Source organism: Egretta garzetta, unplaced genomic scaffold, assembly GCF_000687185.1.
Source record: "Egretta garzetta isolate BGI_Z169 unplaced genomic scaffold, ASM68718v1 scaffold775, whole genome shotgun sequence".
NCBI lineage: Eukaryota > Metazoa > Chordata > Aves > Pelecaniformes > Ardeidae > Egretta > Egretta garzetta.
The window spans coordinates 420,542-432,815 of record NW_009259754.1 but is presented as its reverse complement, the minus strand read 5'-3'; the positions used below and the strand labels follow the sequence as shown (position 1 = coordinate 432,815).

At 43.8% G+C, this 12,274-nt stretch overlaps 1 protein-coding gene across 1 annotated transcript in view; it reads right to left on the bottom strand.

Annotated features, from left to right (window-relative positions):
• MYO7B (myosin VIIB) overlaps positions 1 to 12,274 on the bottom strand; it is a 49,165-nt gene that overhangs the window by 30,741 nt on the left and 6,150 nt on the right. Inside the window, 12 exon segments of the mRNA XM_035894984.1 lie at positions 2 to 20; positions 638 to 732; positions 1,289 to 1,387; positions 1,920 to 2,072; positions 3,014 to 3,151; positions 5,990 to 6,150; positions 6,378 to 6,513; positions 7,660 to 7,870; positions 9,113 to 9,255; positions 9,479 to 9,598; positions 9,911 to 9,987; positions 10,955 to 11,108. Coding sequence (XP_035750877.1) covers positions 2 to 20; positions 638 to 732; positions 1,289 to 1,387; positions 1,920 to 2,072; positions 3,014 to 3,151; positions 5,990 to 6,150; positions 6,378 to 6,513; positions 7,660 to 7,870; positions 9,113 to 9,255; positions 9,479 to 9,598; positions 9,911 to 9,987; positions 10,955 to 11,108 — 1,506 coding nt within the window.

Sequence of the window (12,274 nt, the reverse complement as noted above, 5' to 3'; positions counted from 1 at the left end):
TCTGTTTCAGAAACTGCTTCCTAAGCAGACAGACAGGTGAGGTGACAAGCAATAGGTTATTTCTACTGCTTTTTATGATGATAGTAAAGAATAAAGTGGCATTTTTTTCCTTTTATGGGTTGTCTACAGTCTGATCTCAGCCTCATCTGCTGTCTAGGAACACTAGAGCCCAGAAAGCTATTCTTAAACTAACTAGCTCAATTACTAGTGGACATCTTGCCAGGGCAAGTTTGAAGGTCACCAAGGGCTGTTCTTCCTGCTTCTGAGTAGCCCAAGAAAAGTATTACATTGCAGCAGAAAGATTAGTCTGGTCAGATACTTTGTACCATGTGCTTCAAAATTATCCTCACTCAGAGCATTTTGTCTGCTTACGTGTTCTCTCTGCTGATGGAATGGCCAGAATAGACTGTTTTGCCTGACCTTTCCTGTCAATAAAGGCCTTAGGAGATTTCACCTAGGCTCAGCTTATTCTGCAACGAACTGTGCACTGCTATATGATGAGCGCTGAATTTAGGACTAGTAGAAGGTAGGGATTGATACATTTCATACTCAACAATGCTTCACAGAGCATGTTAAACAGCACCACAAAGATTATTGCTTCAAACCAAAGCAAATTCCTTTGTGTAAGGTCACTGACCTGTCCTTCCATCCTCTCATCATCTTCTGGATAAGAAGAACCTTATCTGTGAGTATATTTTGGCGTTGCAGCTCCAATATTGTATCATGATGATCCTGTTAAAAAAAAGCATGGATATACCAGATGAGCAGACATCACCACAACTTCTGAAAACTGGACACATGGTCTGAGAGAGGCCCCAAATCAGCGTGATGTAGTGCAATTGAAATGCATTTGTGGAACTGCAGGACGAAGAGTGCAGACCACCTGACCACACTGTGTCTGGCTGTAGCCATAAACAAGCAGAGAATGTGCCTGCAGTAAGACTGTTTTTACCTGGAGGAATGCTATGGACAAGGAAGTCCCCTGCAACGGTGTGCTGGTATCCAGTTCTTTTTCATGCTCAAGGCTTGAGCAGAAACCAATACATTGCATCGTGCTGTTTTAGCTGCAATGCTGGAGCACAGGAACAGGATCAGCCTCTCCTGCACTAAGCTGTGTCCATTAAATTACTTGGCCTTCAGGAACAAAGATCCAGCCTCAGATTCAAGAGAGACTTTATAAGAGAACCCAGTCCTTCTGGGTTACCACTCTTGCATAAGCAGGTCAAACTATATTGTGAAGCATCCAGTTTTTCAGGAGAAGAGACAATAAACTGTTCCTTCTACTTACTTTAAGGAAAATCTTGGTCTTTCCAGCTTGCCAACTTTCATCCTTGCCCAGCACTGCTTCAGAGATGCTGATACAGCTCTGGCGAGCATCATTCTTCAGCTGATGTGCAAAAGCATCATCATGTTAGGGCTTGATTGGAAACACAGCACTCTATGTAAGGATCTATTGCCCTGCATTTCAAAGGGCAAAGAACAGAAACAGATGAGGTCTTACAGACCTCTGGGCTGACAGTATAATGAATGAAAGTGCTTCAGCTCAAATGGTCAAGAAAAGCAGGAACATGAGTGCATGGCCAGGCATTCCAGAGTTCAAGTGCGAGGAAGATGTGAGAGACCTCAGAAGTGTGTGATTATAGAAAAGAAACATCTGAGGGTAATGGGGATGCCACCCTGCCTGGGATGTCTGTGTGGAGCAGGTCAAGGATAGCTGGACCTAAAAGAACCTCTACCATTTCAGCTACGGTCCAAGTGATTATGTAAGTATTTAGCTACAGTTACTGTGACGACAGTTACCATAATGACAGCTCCCTCAACTGTGCCAGCAATAATCCAAGAACTTTCTACTGTGGGGAAGACTAAAGCCTCATAAAGAAAAGTTAGTTTAGCCTTAAACCAAGTTTGTGCTAACGCACCTGTTTTCGAAGAGACCATGGCAGGAGAACTCTGTATCTCTCAAAGAACTCCTCAAAGCTGTAGCGAACTGGGTAGCCAGCTTTCCTGATCTGAATGGTCTCCATCATCCCTGAATATCGCAGCTGTTTGATACACAGCTCCCGGTCAAACAACTGAAAGGGAAAGCAGACGAGGAGGAGACTTAGCACTGAAAGAAGCTTACGCATGCAGCATTCCTCAGAACATATCTATTAACTTTCAACCTTAGAGTGCCCGCAAGATGGCCTACTATGCTTTTTTTTAATTGCACTTCTTATTTCTTTAGTGCCCTAAATTAATTCATTACAGGCCTAAACAAGTCACCCTAAAGGATCTTCAAATATATGTTTATTGGCAGTGGAAACAGTCCATTAATTTCAGTCTGGCTTTAGCAACCATTTTCAATTCTGAAACTTCAGTTTCAGATGAACAATAAATTGTTCATATAATTTTGCAGGTGCAAAATCACTGCAGCAGCAACTTAGAACCATTGGGCATAGACTCTTAGGCCTGAGTACTGCTAGTTGCTTGTAATGCAGATTAAAAATACGCTCACTAAGCCATGTGCAATATTTTAAAAATTGTCAAGTCACTCAACCAACACCATACAAGGTTTTAATGTAGAACTGGGTTGTGATTTGAGTTTCCCGCCAAGTGTCTTAATGACAAACTCGCTCCTCTTCTGTAGTGTCAAATTAAGCCACATCACCCCTCTCAAACACCAACAGCTCTCAAGCTATTTCATAGTATGATCATTGTTGGATCCTATTTTTTTTTTGTTTGTGCCATGGTTGAGAGGCTAGAAACTCTCCAGTTTTGTCTTTATAGGAAAGGCTTTTACAACTCCTCTCAGGAATACACCTATGTGCTTTTTTGCCATCTATTCCTCTACGATGCTTTTAGAGATGTTTTTGTAAATTAACGCTATATCCTACCATCCTTTTTATTCTAGTAATAGCCTGTACTCCAGCTCTTCTTGGCTGAAGTACAGATATAAAATGCTACACAGCAACTCACAGCTTTTTCTCATTAAAAAGTTTACTGAAGACAAGACCTCCTACTGTTAAAACATTACCAGTGGTTTCTTGTAGTCATTTGGCTTGATGCAGCGGATGAAGTATGGCTGGCACTGCTCAAGGATTTTCATTAGTTTTTCCAGGGATTGTTTGAACTGTCCTCCCAGAGTAGAGAGCCGTTTGGTGGTATCCAAGCCCTGGGAAGAGTAAGCACATGCTGACTGTTACATCATTCCCTGTCAGAGGGTCAATTAACAAATCTTTGTATTTTTGTACATCGTAACACTATCACACAAGTGTCAGAAAAAAATTATTTACCTATATGGGAGATAAATTAGTCATCTGCATCGTATTAATTTGGGTTTATTCTTGCTAAGAAACCCCACTGAGCTCTTTCACCTACCTCTGGGCACTATGTTCTAGCAGTAGGGGCAGCTGTGAAGGAAGAAATTCCACCCACATGAGCCCACATAGGCCTGTCTCTTCCAGCCAAAACTGTGTTTAGTGTAGGGCCTGGGTGCTAAGCTATTATTCATGGGTGTGTGCCTGAACGCTTGATGAGAAACAGCCACTCCCAAAGCAGTAATAAACCTCCAGGCCAGACATTTTGCTGCCATCCCATAGCTAACTAGGAATGCTAAAGATCCAGAACAGCTCATTCCTTAGTGATTAGGATGACTGATTACCTCGCTCGTTAATACTACAGTAAGCAGTGAAAAGGCAAACTTTTACTGGAGGATAAGGTAAGAGCTACTCCATTTATGACTGCATATAAAGTGCTTTATGTCTCACCACTCCTGGGTTGAATTTTGCTCCCAGTTGCAATAGTGTAACCCCAGAGGGATAACGCTTGGCTGCAGTTAGCTCCTGACTTCCCCAACTTCTCTGAAAGCACGGTTCCACCTATGTCTTTTTCACACAGATCATCACAATAGGCCTAAGCTTCTACTTCCTAATATGTTTTAAGACCACATTAAATTACAGTGACAACAGTGCAGATTCCAAGCAACAAAAGGACTCCAACTGGCCTTTTACATACAGGCATGGAGCTAATAATTTCAGCACAATACAGCTAGTTTGTTTGGTTTGCGGGTCTTGGGGGGTTGTGGGGTTTTGGGTTTTTGCCAAGTAAATAATTTAAAGTCCAGTGGCTCCTCTCACTTCCATGGTCTTTACGGTACCTCATTCTGCTGATTCTTAAGTTTAAAGTACCCTTTTAACACTCAAGTTGCCACCTTCTGCTTTAGCTACAGGGCAATGCTGCCCTCTAGCGACCGAACACAGTTCCTGGGAATGTCTCATAGCAACTCTGATGCATCTTGGGGCTAGCAAGCATCTCTTTGAAGTAGATACGGTAACAGCATGTATCTGTTTAAACTGTGTAAGAGTTAAAAGCAATTTGCGCTCCCAGATCTTAGAGGCATTTCTGCTGTACCAGTAAATCAGTGGGATGGCCACCCAAGTGTGAAGCCCATGCCCTCATGATCTCACACATATAACATTGTTAAAGCTGAATTTGTTCTTGAGATGGTTGTGACTTTTCTCCCATGGTGTGCCAGGAGAGGAACTCTGAGACCTCAGGACAGCAAAGTTTTTTCTGGCACTCCATTCACTATTCTTTTCTGTAGCCTGCTTCTTAGGCTTCCCAATGGTGGCCCAAACTATTTGAAATTAATAGGGGTATTTTAGCTAACTTCTATGCATTTTGAAATGGGCAGTAGCACACATTTAGCATCTCCTTTCTTGATATGCTGCTGTACTTTCTAAATGTTAGGAAAGGGTTATTATTATTATTTATAGAGACAAAAACCATTAGAGCATTAGAGCGATGTAGATAGACCTGATATTTAATCTGAAGGTATTCATAGCATTTAAGAGATGGTAAGCCAGTTCTCTGTTGCTGCTTGTACCACTTCTGACATTCTTCTCCCCCAGGATGTTTACCTGTCCATGGCCAGATGTTCTGGACAGCAGAAAGCCACATTGGGATAAAGACTGAGGAAGAAAGGACAGGGTGAGAAAACAATACCAGGAGAATAGACAGACAGACAGGTAAAATAGCAAGTTCACTGTTTGTTCTGTACCCTGACAGGAAAACTCAGGGATATAAACATTAAAAGCATAAGTGTCTTCATGCAGTGATGACACTGCATAATGAGAAATCAAGGTATGTGAAAGTTGCAGCAGGGCAGAGAACTTGAACTATGCCCTATGCTGTTTCTAGTCCACTGTGCTTTACAACCTAATTTTTGTTAGGCATAGGACAAGGCTCCCTACAGCACTAGGCTCAGATGATTCTGTGATAATTAGCCATCATGAACTTTGTCACTCATTCTCTTGGCCAAGTTGCAGCAATATGCACGGCAGTGAAACTGTGTCTACAGGCATCACTGGGAGCAGGAGACAGAGTATCTTTCTGTGACAGCACAGGTATTTGCTCCTTTGTGCTAGCGTGTCAGCCCTCTGCAAGAACAAAAAGGCCAGGACCCACCTGCTGGTTGCCCAGTCAGACCCCTTGGTGTAATGGTCCCAGCAGACTGGCTACAATGTGCAGTATGGCAGCAGCTTAGCTGCTGGCTTCTTAACAGGTACTGGCTTTGCAGAGGGGTCTTCGGCTGGTGCCTTGTTCCGTTCCAATGAACCTTTTGCACTACAGTTTCCTCCTACTAATTTACGCCCGTCATGGTGATGTGGATGCAGTATGGATGCCCAGGCAGACACAAGAGCAAACCCATCTAGTTGATGACAATATATGGGGAAGTAGCACAAGTTATGATTCTGTGACAGCCTGCAGGCATGGCTACACAGATGTCCTTGGATGCAGTCCTGGGAGACAGGGCTGACATTACACTTGCTTACAGCCTGAACACCAGACCCTAACATTTCCTGCAGACTCCTTTGCAGAAATCAGTTGAATGAAAGGGATAGGGATTTGTAGAGACAGTGCAAAAGGAAGAGGAGGTCAAGAACATCCAGAACCTTATAGAAAGAAGGAGAAATGAGTTGGTTTTGCAACCCAGTGCCAGTAAGCCAACCTTGTAGGCCTGGTCAGCTCCAAGATGCCGGATAGTCCCACGTCCCAGACTAGGTTGGGTCATTTCCACCTGGAAAATCTCTCTCAGGAATTTGTTTTTGGAGGAATGAACCACTTGCATTACATTAGCACTCAGCGTATCCCGATTTTTCTCCAGGAAATCTATAGGATGGAAACAAAATCAGCTTGTCACCTCTGCAGCCTGGTGGCTCTAGCACCACTCTGTCTAGCTAAAAACCACTTCATTTACAGTAACTTGCAGATTAGTTTAGAGTAATCCTCCTGACCTCCTGATCTGACTTCAGATCAACACTACCCTGGAGTGCCACACATCCAAGGCAGGTCATGCCCTTTTCTTCATCCTCCGTATCCAGCAGAGATAGGCTCACCTTTTGATTCATAAAAGACAACCCCAGCAAAGTGGTTGATACCAAACTTGGTATCATGGACACTCTTAGGTGGGATGTAGACTTTACTTTTGCCATGGAGGGAATTGATTTTGACAAGCATGGTGGCTTCTGTGCCCTAGAAACAAACACAGGCAAAAAGGGACAGTTATACAGGTTCCTCCCAGCACTGGCTTATGCTCAATGAACAAACGGAAGTGGTGCTCAGAGATAACAAAAACTCAAATTCTGCCCCTTATTTGTGTAATAGATCTGGAGGAAGGTAGTGCCAGAAGTGTCTTCCCTTTTACACAGACCCTTCTTTCAAGCATCAGGACAGAACACACCACCAGAGCATAAGGCCTGGTATTTTAGGGCTGTACACAAGTCCCCATAACATTACTAACATTGCCAGGTATGCTGAGAATTTCGCAAATGTTTGGACCTCACAAGCAGAGCCTCTCACCAACCTTCCCATGCCATCCTACCCAGACATGCTCTGAGGGGTGCATGCTCCTTCTCCCAGGCAGGCACAGTTCATCCTTCACTCACCAACTGGTGAAAGACTCAGAGATCCCTGCAAGAAGGCTGCCCTGAGCAGATATCAATCAGCATGCCCAGATCGTGACTTCCACAGACAGCCAGGAAGCCGGGTGCTTCCCTTCAAGGGGTGCCATCACAATCTCATTCCCCTGTGGTGCATGTGAGGCTAGCTCTGCCCACTGGCCTGTGCTAGGGGTAGTGACTGCTGTGTTATCTGAGAAGTCATGTACTCCAGAAATCATAGAGATACTTTCTTGTCCTGACTGCAGGACATACAGTGGGGATGACCCTCTTAGGGAAGAAAGGGGAAAGCTGTCTGCCTGTACATGATCCTCTCAAATTGTTACCTGAGAACTACAAATGAGGTGAGGTAGGGACCTGCTCTTCTGGACAAAGCCACATTGCTGTCTGATTCCTGTACCAGCACTCCTGCTTAGCCTCACCATGCTCTGGAGACTATGAAAATGTTCTGCAGGGATGTCTGCAATCAGATGCTACTTTCATTCCCTGTCTGGAACAGCTGTAAGAGTTTCAACAGCGAGGTACCAAGAAGACCACACTCCAGCAGAGAGTGAGGCATTTGTATAGTGAGCTGATTTAAAAGGAACATCTATGGGAGGTGAAGATATTGCCTCTCACAATGTATCTGAAAGCCACCTTTGGAATTTTTTGTGTGTAAAGCCAGGTGTTACCTGTGAGTTGTGTGCAAAGCCAGGCATTACAGGTGAAACCAGAAATTTACCTTTGGGAACTTGCTCTCTTCATCAATGAGGGAGATTATATTCATGGGCTTGAGCGCAATGACTTCCAGAGCCTGGCGGTTATCAGTGAAGTCAATATTATTCCATGCAATGTGCTCTGCAAGGTATTCCTCTTGCTCCAACTTGAAGACATGGCGCACGAAGAACTGCTGAAGGTGCTCATTGGCTATGTTAATGCAGAGCTGCTCAAAGCTGGGGAGGGGACAAGATAGTCATCCTTGGCCAATGCTGCACTGCTCTCTGGTATTAGTTTATTCTCTGTATTAAATACATATCCAGATATACTACTGCTATTTTCCACAGTATTAATGATCACCACCATGTTGCCATTCTTAGCAATATAAGGGATGCATCTTCTGCTATGATAAAGGTAAGCAGAAATGAGCCAACTGAGAATTGAGTGTTGCTGAGTAAGCAAGGAAAGATCTTGTATGTGTTTCAAGAAACTCTAGAGATAAAGGGGAACATATAACTATGAAAATAGCTTGACTGTATGAGTGTGTGAAGTGTTTTTACTTGCACTGTCACTACCACTTCTTTTGTTAGTTACTCCTTAATGCTGCACCTGAGTTTCATTACCTGGTAATTGCTGTGGCACACTGTGTGCCTGTGGAGTGCTCACCACAGTGAGGCTACATGTGGATTGCAGCCTTTGGGAACAGCATAAAATAATAGGAGAGAACACAAAAGACAGATGATGGGCTGAACAAATCCTAGACCATGCTTCAAAAGGCAGTGAGGAATATTACCTTGTTGAAAGCAAGCAAGATGCATCAGTTGAAATGAATTGGAAAAGACTGCAGAATACATGCTGATGGTTTGTGGAGTACTGATGATATGGTACCATACAACTGAGAGAATTGCTGCCCCCATAGAGAAAGGCAAACGGAAATTGTGCTTTGGGACTGAAACCACCAGTAGAATAGGTAGCAGTGGGACAATGGTATAAGGACAGGTCAGCAAAATACCTGGTCAGTAAGAGTAGAGAAATTAAGCAGTCCCAAAAAAGGGACGGGAGAACACTGAGCAAGATGGAAGCATGAGATGAAATGGGAAACACAATATGGCCTCCTTTGTACTATATGCAAAATGTATCCCACGAGACATTGTAAAAATGCTACAGAACAAGAAAGTTTGGTACAGAGACATGGGGACATACTACATCCTCACATAGTGGCTGCCTGCTCGTAGCAGGTTTATAGCCATCTCCTCTGAGAAAATTCCTGGGGCTTTGGAATAGACATGTGCAATGGCTGCACCAAAATGAAGGTTGGGGGAGGAGGCAGAAATATGACCAAGACTGAATAAAAACAGAATCTCTGCATGATCATCATTGGGAAAATTCAGCGATGGAAATTTCACTGCTTTTCATTCTTTCCCTTTACATCAGCTGCTTTTTGGCTTCCCAGTGGAAACGAATCTAGAGCTTCCTACCTGTTATTGCTGAAATTTTCAAACCCAAAAATGTCCAACAGCCCAATGGACTGACGTCTGTCTCTAGCCTTCTGAGAAGTTGGATTGAAAATGGCTGAGTTGATCTTGTTCACTATCCACAGGAAAATCCGTCCATATATGCCCTGAGAAAAAATTAAAGAGGAATTAGAGCCCATCATTAGCATCTTTGGACATAGCTTACTGCTTGCTATCGTGTTGCTACAACGCTGTTAGACTATGCCTGAGAACTACGAGGGACCGTACCCTCTGGGTGAATGTTTGCCACATAAGGCTCCTTGACCACTAAGACAGACAGCTCTGACAGCATCCCAAATCTTTAAACAGAGAAGATGTAAGCACCAGTACCTTCACAAAGGCATCCCTCCCATCTGCAGCTTGAACTATGTTCAGGGGCCTGGACACACTTTCTCCTCGGACAATGATGGAGAGGTTTGTGAGGCTGTTCTGGAGTTCACTGGAGTCCACCTGGAGGAACAGTCATGGCAACCTGGTCATTCCAGGTGGATAAAGGAGATCCAGCAAAGTCTGTCTCAGGAAGCGGGCCATGACAAACTGCTTGTCCAGCAGCCTTTGCTGGTGGCCTGCTGTCCCAGTTAAAGATCTCCTAGCTCAGAGAAACATCTGCAACCGCATCGCTTGAGCACCAGCAGGAAGAAGGGGACATGCCCATTATACATGTATCTGTACATAAACACTCCACAGAGACATGCTCTGTCAATGTGCTCAGGGAGCAAGGGCAAAGGAGAGGACTAGTAAGAGAAGGTGAGAGTCTGTTACCTCAAGCAATTTGGTTGCGATTGAAAAGTGTGGTGAGTCCATCACATCAGAGCAGTCCAAGTTGTCGTACACAGCCGCTACAATGAGAAAATAGTCAGTCTCAGGGTTAATCATTGCTGCTGCGGTGGGGGACTGTGCTGTTATTGCAGCCCTATTTGTGTAACACTGTAGCTCTAGGAACTGGCTAGGCAGTAAGTTCTCTTTTGAAACTCCCAGGTTTGATGATTTTACTGAGCATCCAGATTTCACCCAGGGATCCTGGGATGTACAGGGCCCTCACAACTCCAGAACATCAGGCTTAAAATACCAGCAAAACTGTCAAGTAGTAGATTATATAGTAGCTATTTGGATTGCTATTTGGGGATCTGGGAAAATGTGTTTCTGAAAATATATTTTTTCGTGTATCTGGCCTGTGGGAAATTTAGATAATGAAAGGGAATGTGGGAAAACCCTCATTTTAGCAGGCATCATTACTCCAAAGAATCCAGCTGGCATCATTGTACTGGGCCCTCTGCATCACAAAGTGAGAAGGAGTCCTTTTCTAAAATGTGAGAACTTCCGGCATCCCGCTGGTGGGTGTCTCACACAGTGCCTGTGCCATACCAGAAGTGCACTTCTGCAGGTGAGTGTTCACCAAACCCAGCCAGGAAAATTACTGCTATCATCTCCACAGCAAACGTCACTCAATTGCTCCTGTGTCCACTGGCTTGTGTAGCACAACAATCAGAAAATGTAACATATATTATCTGTTGTTTCAGTTTGTGTGATAAGGGCTTATTTATAACCATGGAAACCTGATGGTGTGACAAAATAATAATAATAATAATATGATGATGATGATGATGATGGTTTTTAAAACACTAAGCAGTGGAGTCACAGATCAGAATTTCCTCGTGCTTATCTGCCAGCCCTTCCAACCCAGTTCACGTGTTTATACAGGGCAGAGCAGCACAACCTAATCCATACAGATGGAAGTGGGCAGCACATTTAGGCCTTTACCATGGAGTCTGAGGAAAGGCCAAGCACAGACAACGCTGAGTTTACCTTCGAACTCTACATTCCCCAGGTGCAGGATTGCAGCCAGCAGCTTGCTGATGTCCCAGTGTTCAGAATCTGAGAACATGAGGATCTTCATAGCAGAGCGGATATGGGCATAATCCTTTGCGTCATTCCGGCCGTCGCAAGACGTGCAGTTACCCTGCAAGACACCACACCCAAAGGTAAGGAAAATCCTCCTGGTACCCATACAAGGAGAAAAGGACCTTTGGGCTGACAAACCCTTGTATGCAACGTGGATGCCCTGTGAGCCACTTGCCACAAGATGCGAAGTGAAAACCTATTTAGACATTCTATATGCTTTTCCCATGGCTGTTTCTTCCCTCATCTCTACTCTCAAAAAGAATACATTAGCAGAGTGCTAGATAATGCACTTCTTGAGGGCTAGACTGAATACTGGGGAAGCCAAAAGGAAAAGCTGAGGGAAAGGCTGCTCTGGAGCATAGAAGGACAGGAAACTTTGGCAAGGTTACCTACACTTACAGGGTCATGCCTGTTACCTTGGTCTCCTCTCTCTGCCTTATCAATGGACAATTAAGAGCACTAATCCCAAATCCAAATACTGATTGGATCAGTACTAGAAGGCAAATCTCAAAATAAGAATATTAGGATCTAGTGGAAGGCAGATGGAAGCGTCCAAGGCAGCATCAGAAGAACTTTCAGCAAAGCCTGCACAGCAGATGCTAGGATGCTGCTCCTGATAGAAACTATTTTCAGCCCTAATGGAGATGGGAAAATGCCTTTTTTATTCTTGCTGTTACCAACAATATAGTGTGATGATTATGGAAGTGAAGTATTTCTAGACATTTCAGTTTACAGCATGTAAACATTCCAGCTTGTGCCAACAGCTGACCTGAACAAAACCATGGATATATTCTCCTTTAATCTAATCCTCCTATCTCTGTATTATACTGCCCTACTGCTGACCCAAGGAACTTCAGACCTTTTTATGGAATGGCCAATGTGTGAATTGCACTCATCAGCTCTTGCTGCAAGATCACTGCTACTGTGAAACCATTACATTTGAAAAAATCCCCAGCAACTTCAATGGTTTTGCTTTTGAGACTCCAGAAACAGCTGTATAGGCTTGATTTAATTTCCTCTGAAACTAGATGCTCAGTTCCCATTAGCTTTGGCAGAGGCAGGATTTAGCACCATTTTTCCACGGATGTAGAACAGCTCAAATCAAAACAGCAGATATGTTTAATATGAGGTATCTGCACAGGCTAAAGAACAGGATTTTCACAATGCTTTTCATGCCCTAAACCAACTAATTACCTATTTTCAAAAATCTCACCTATGAACATC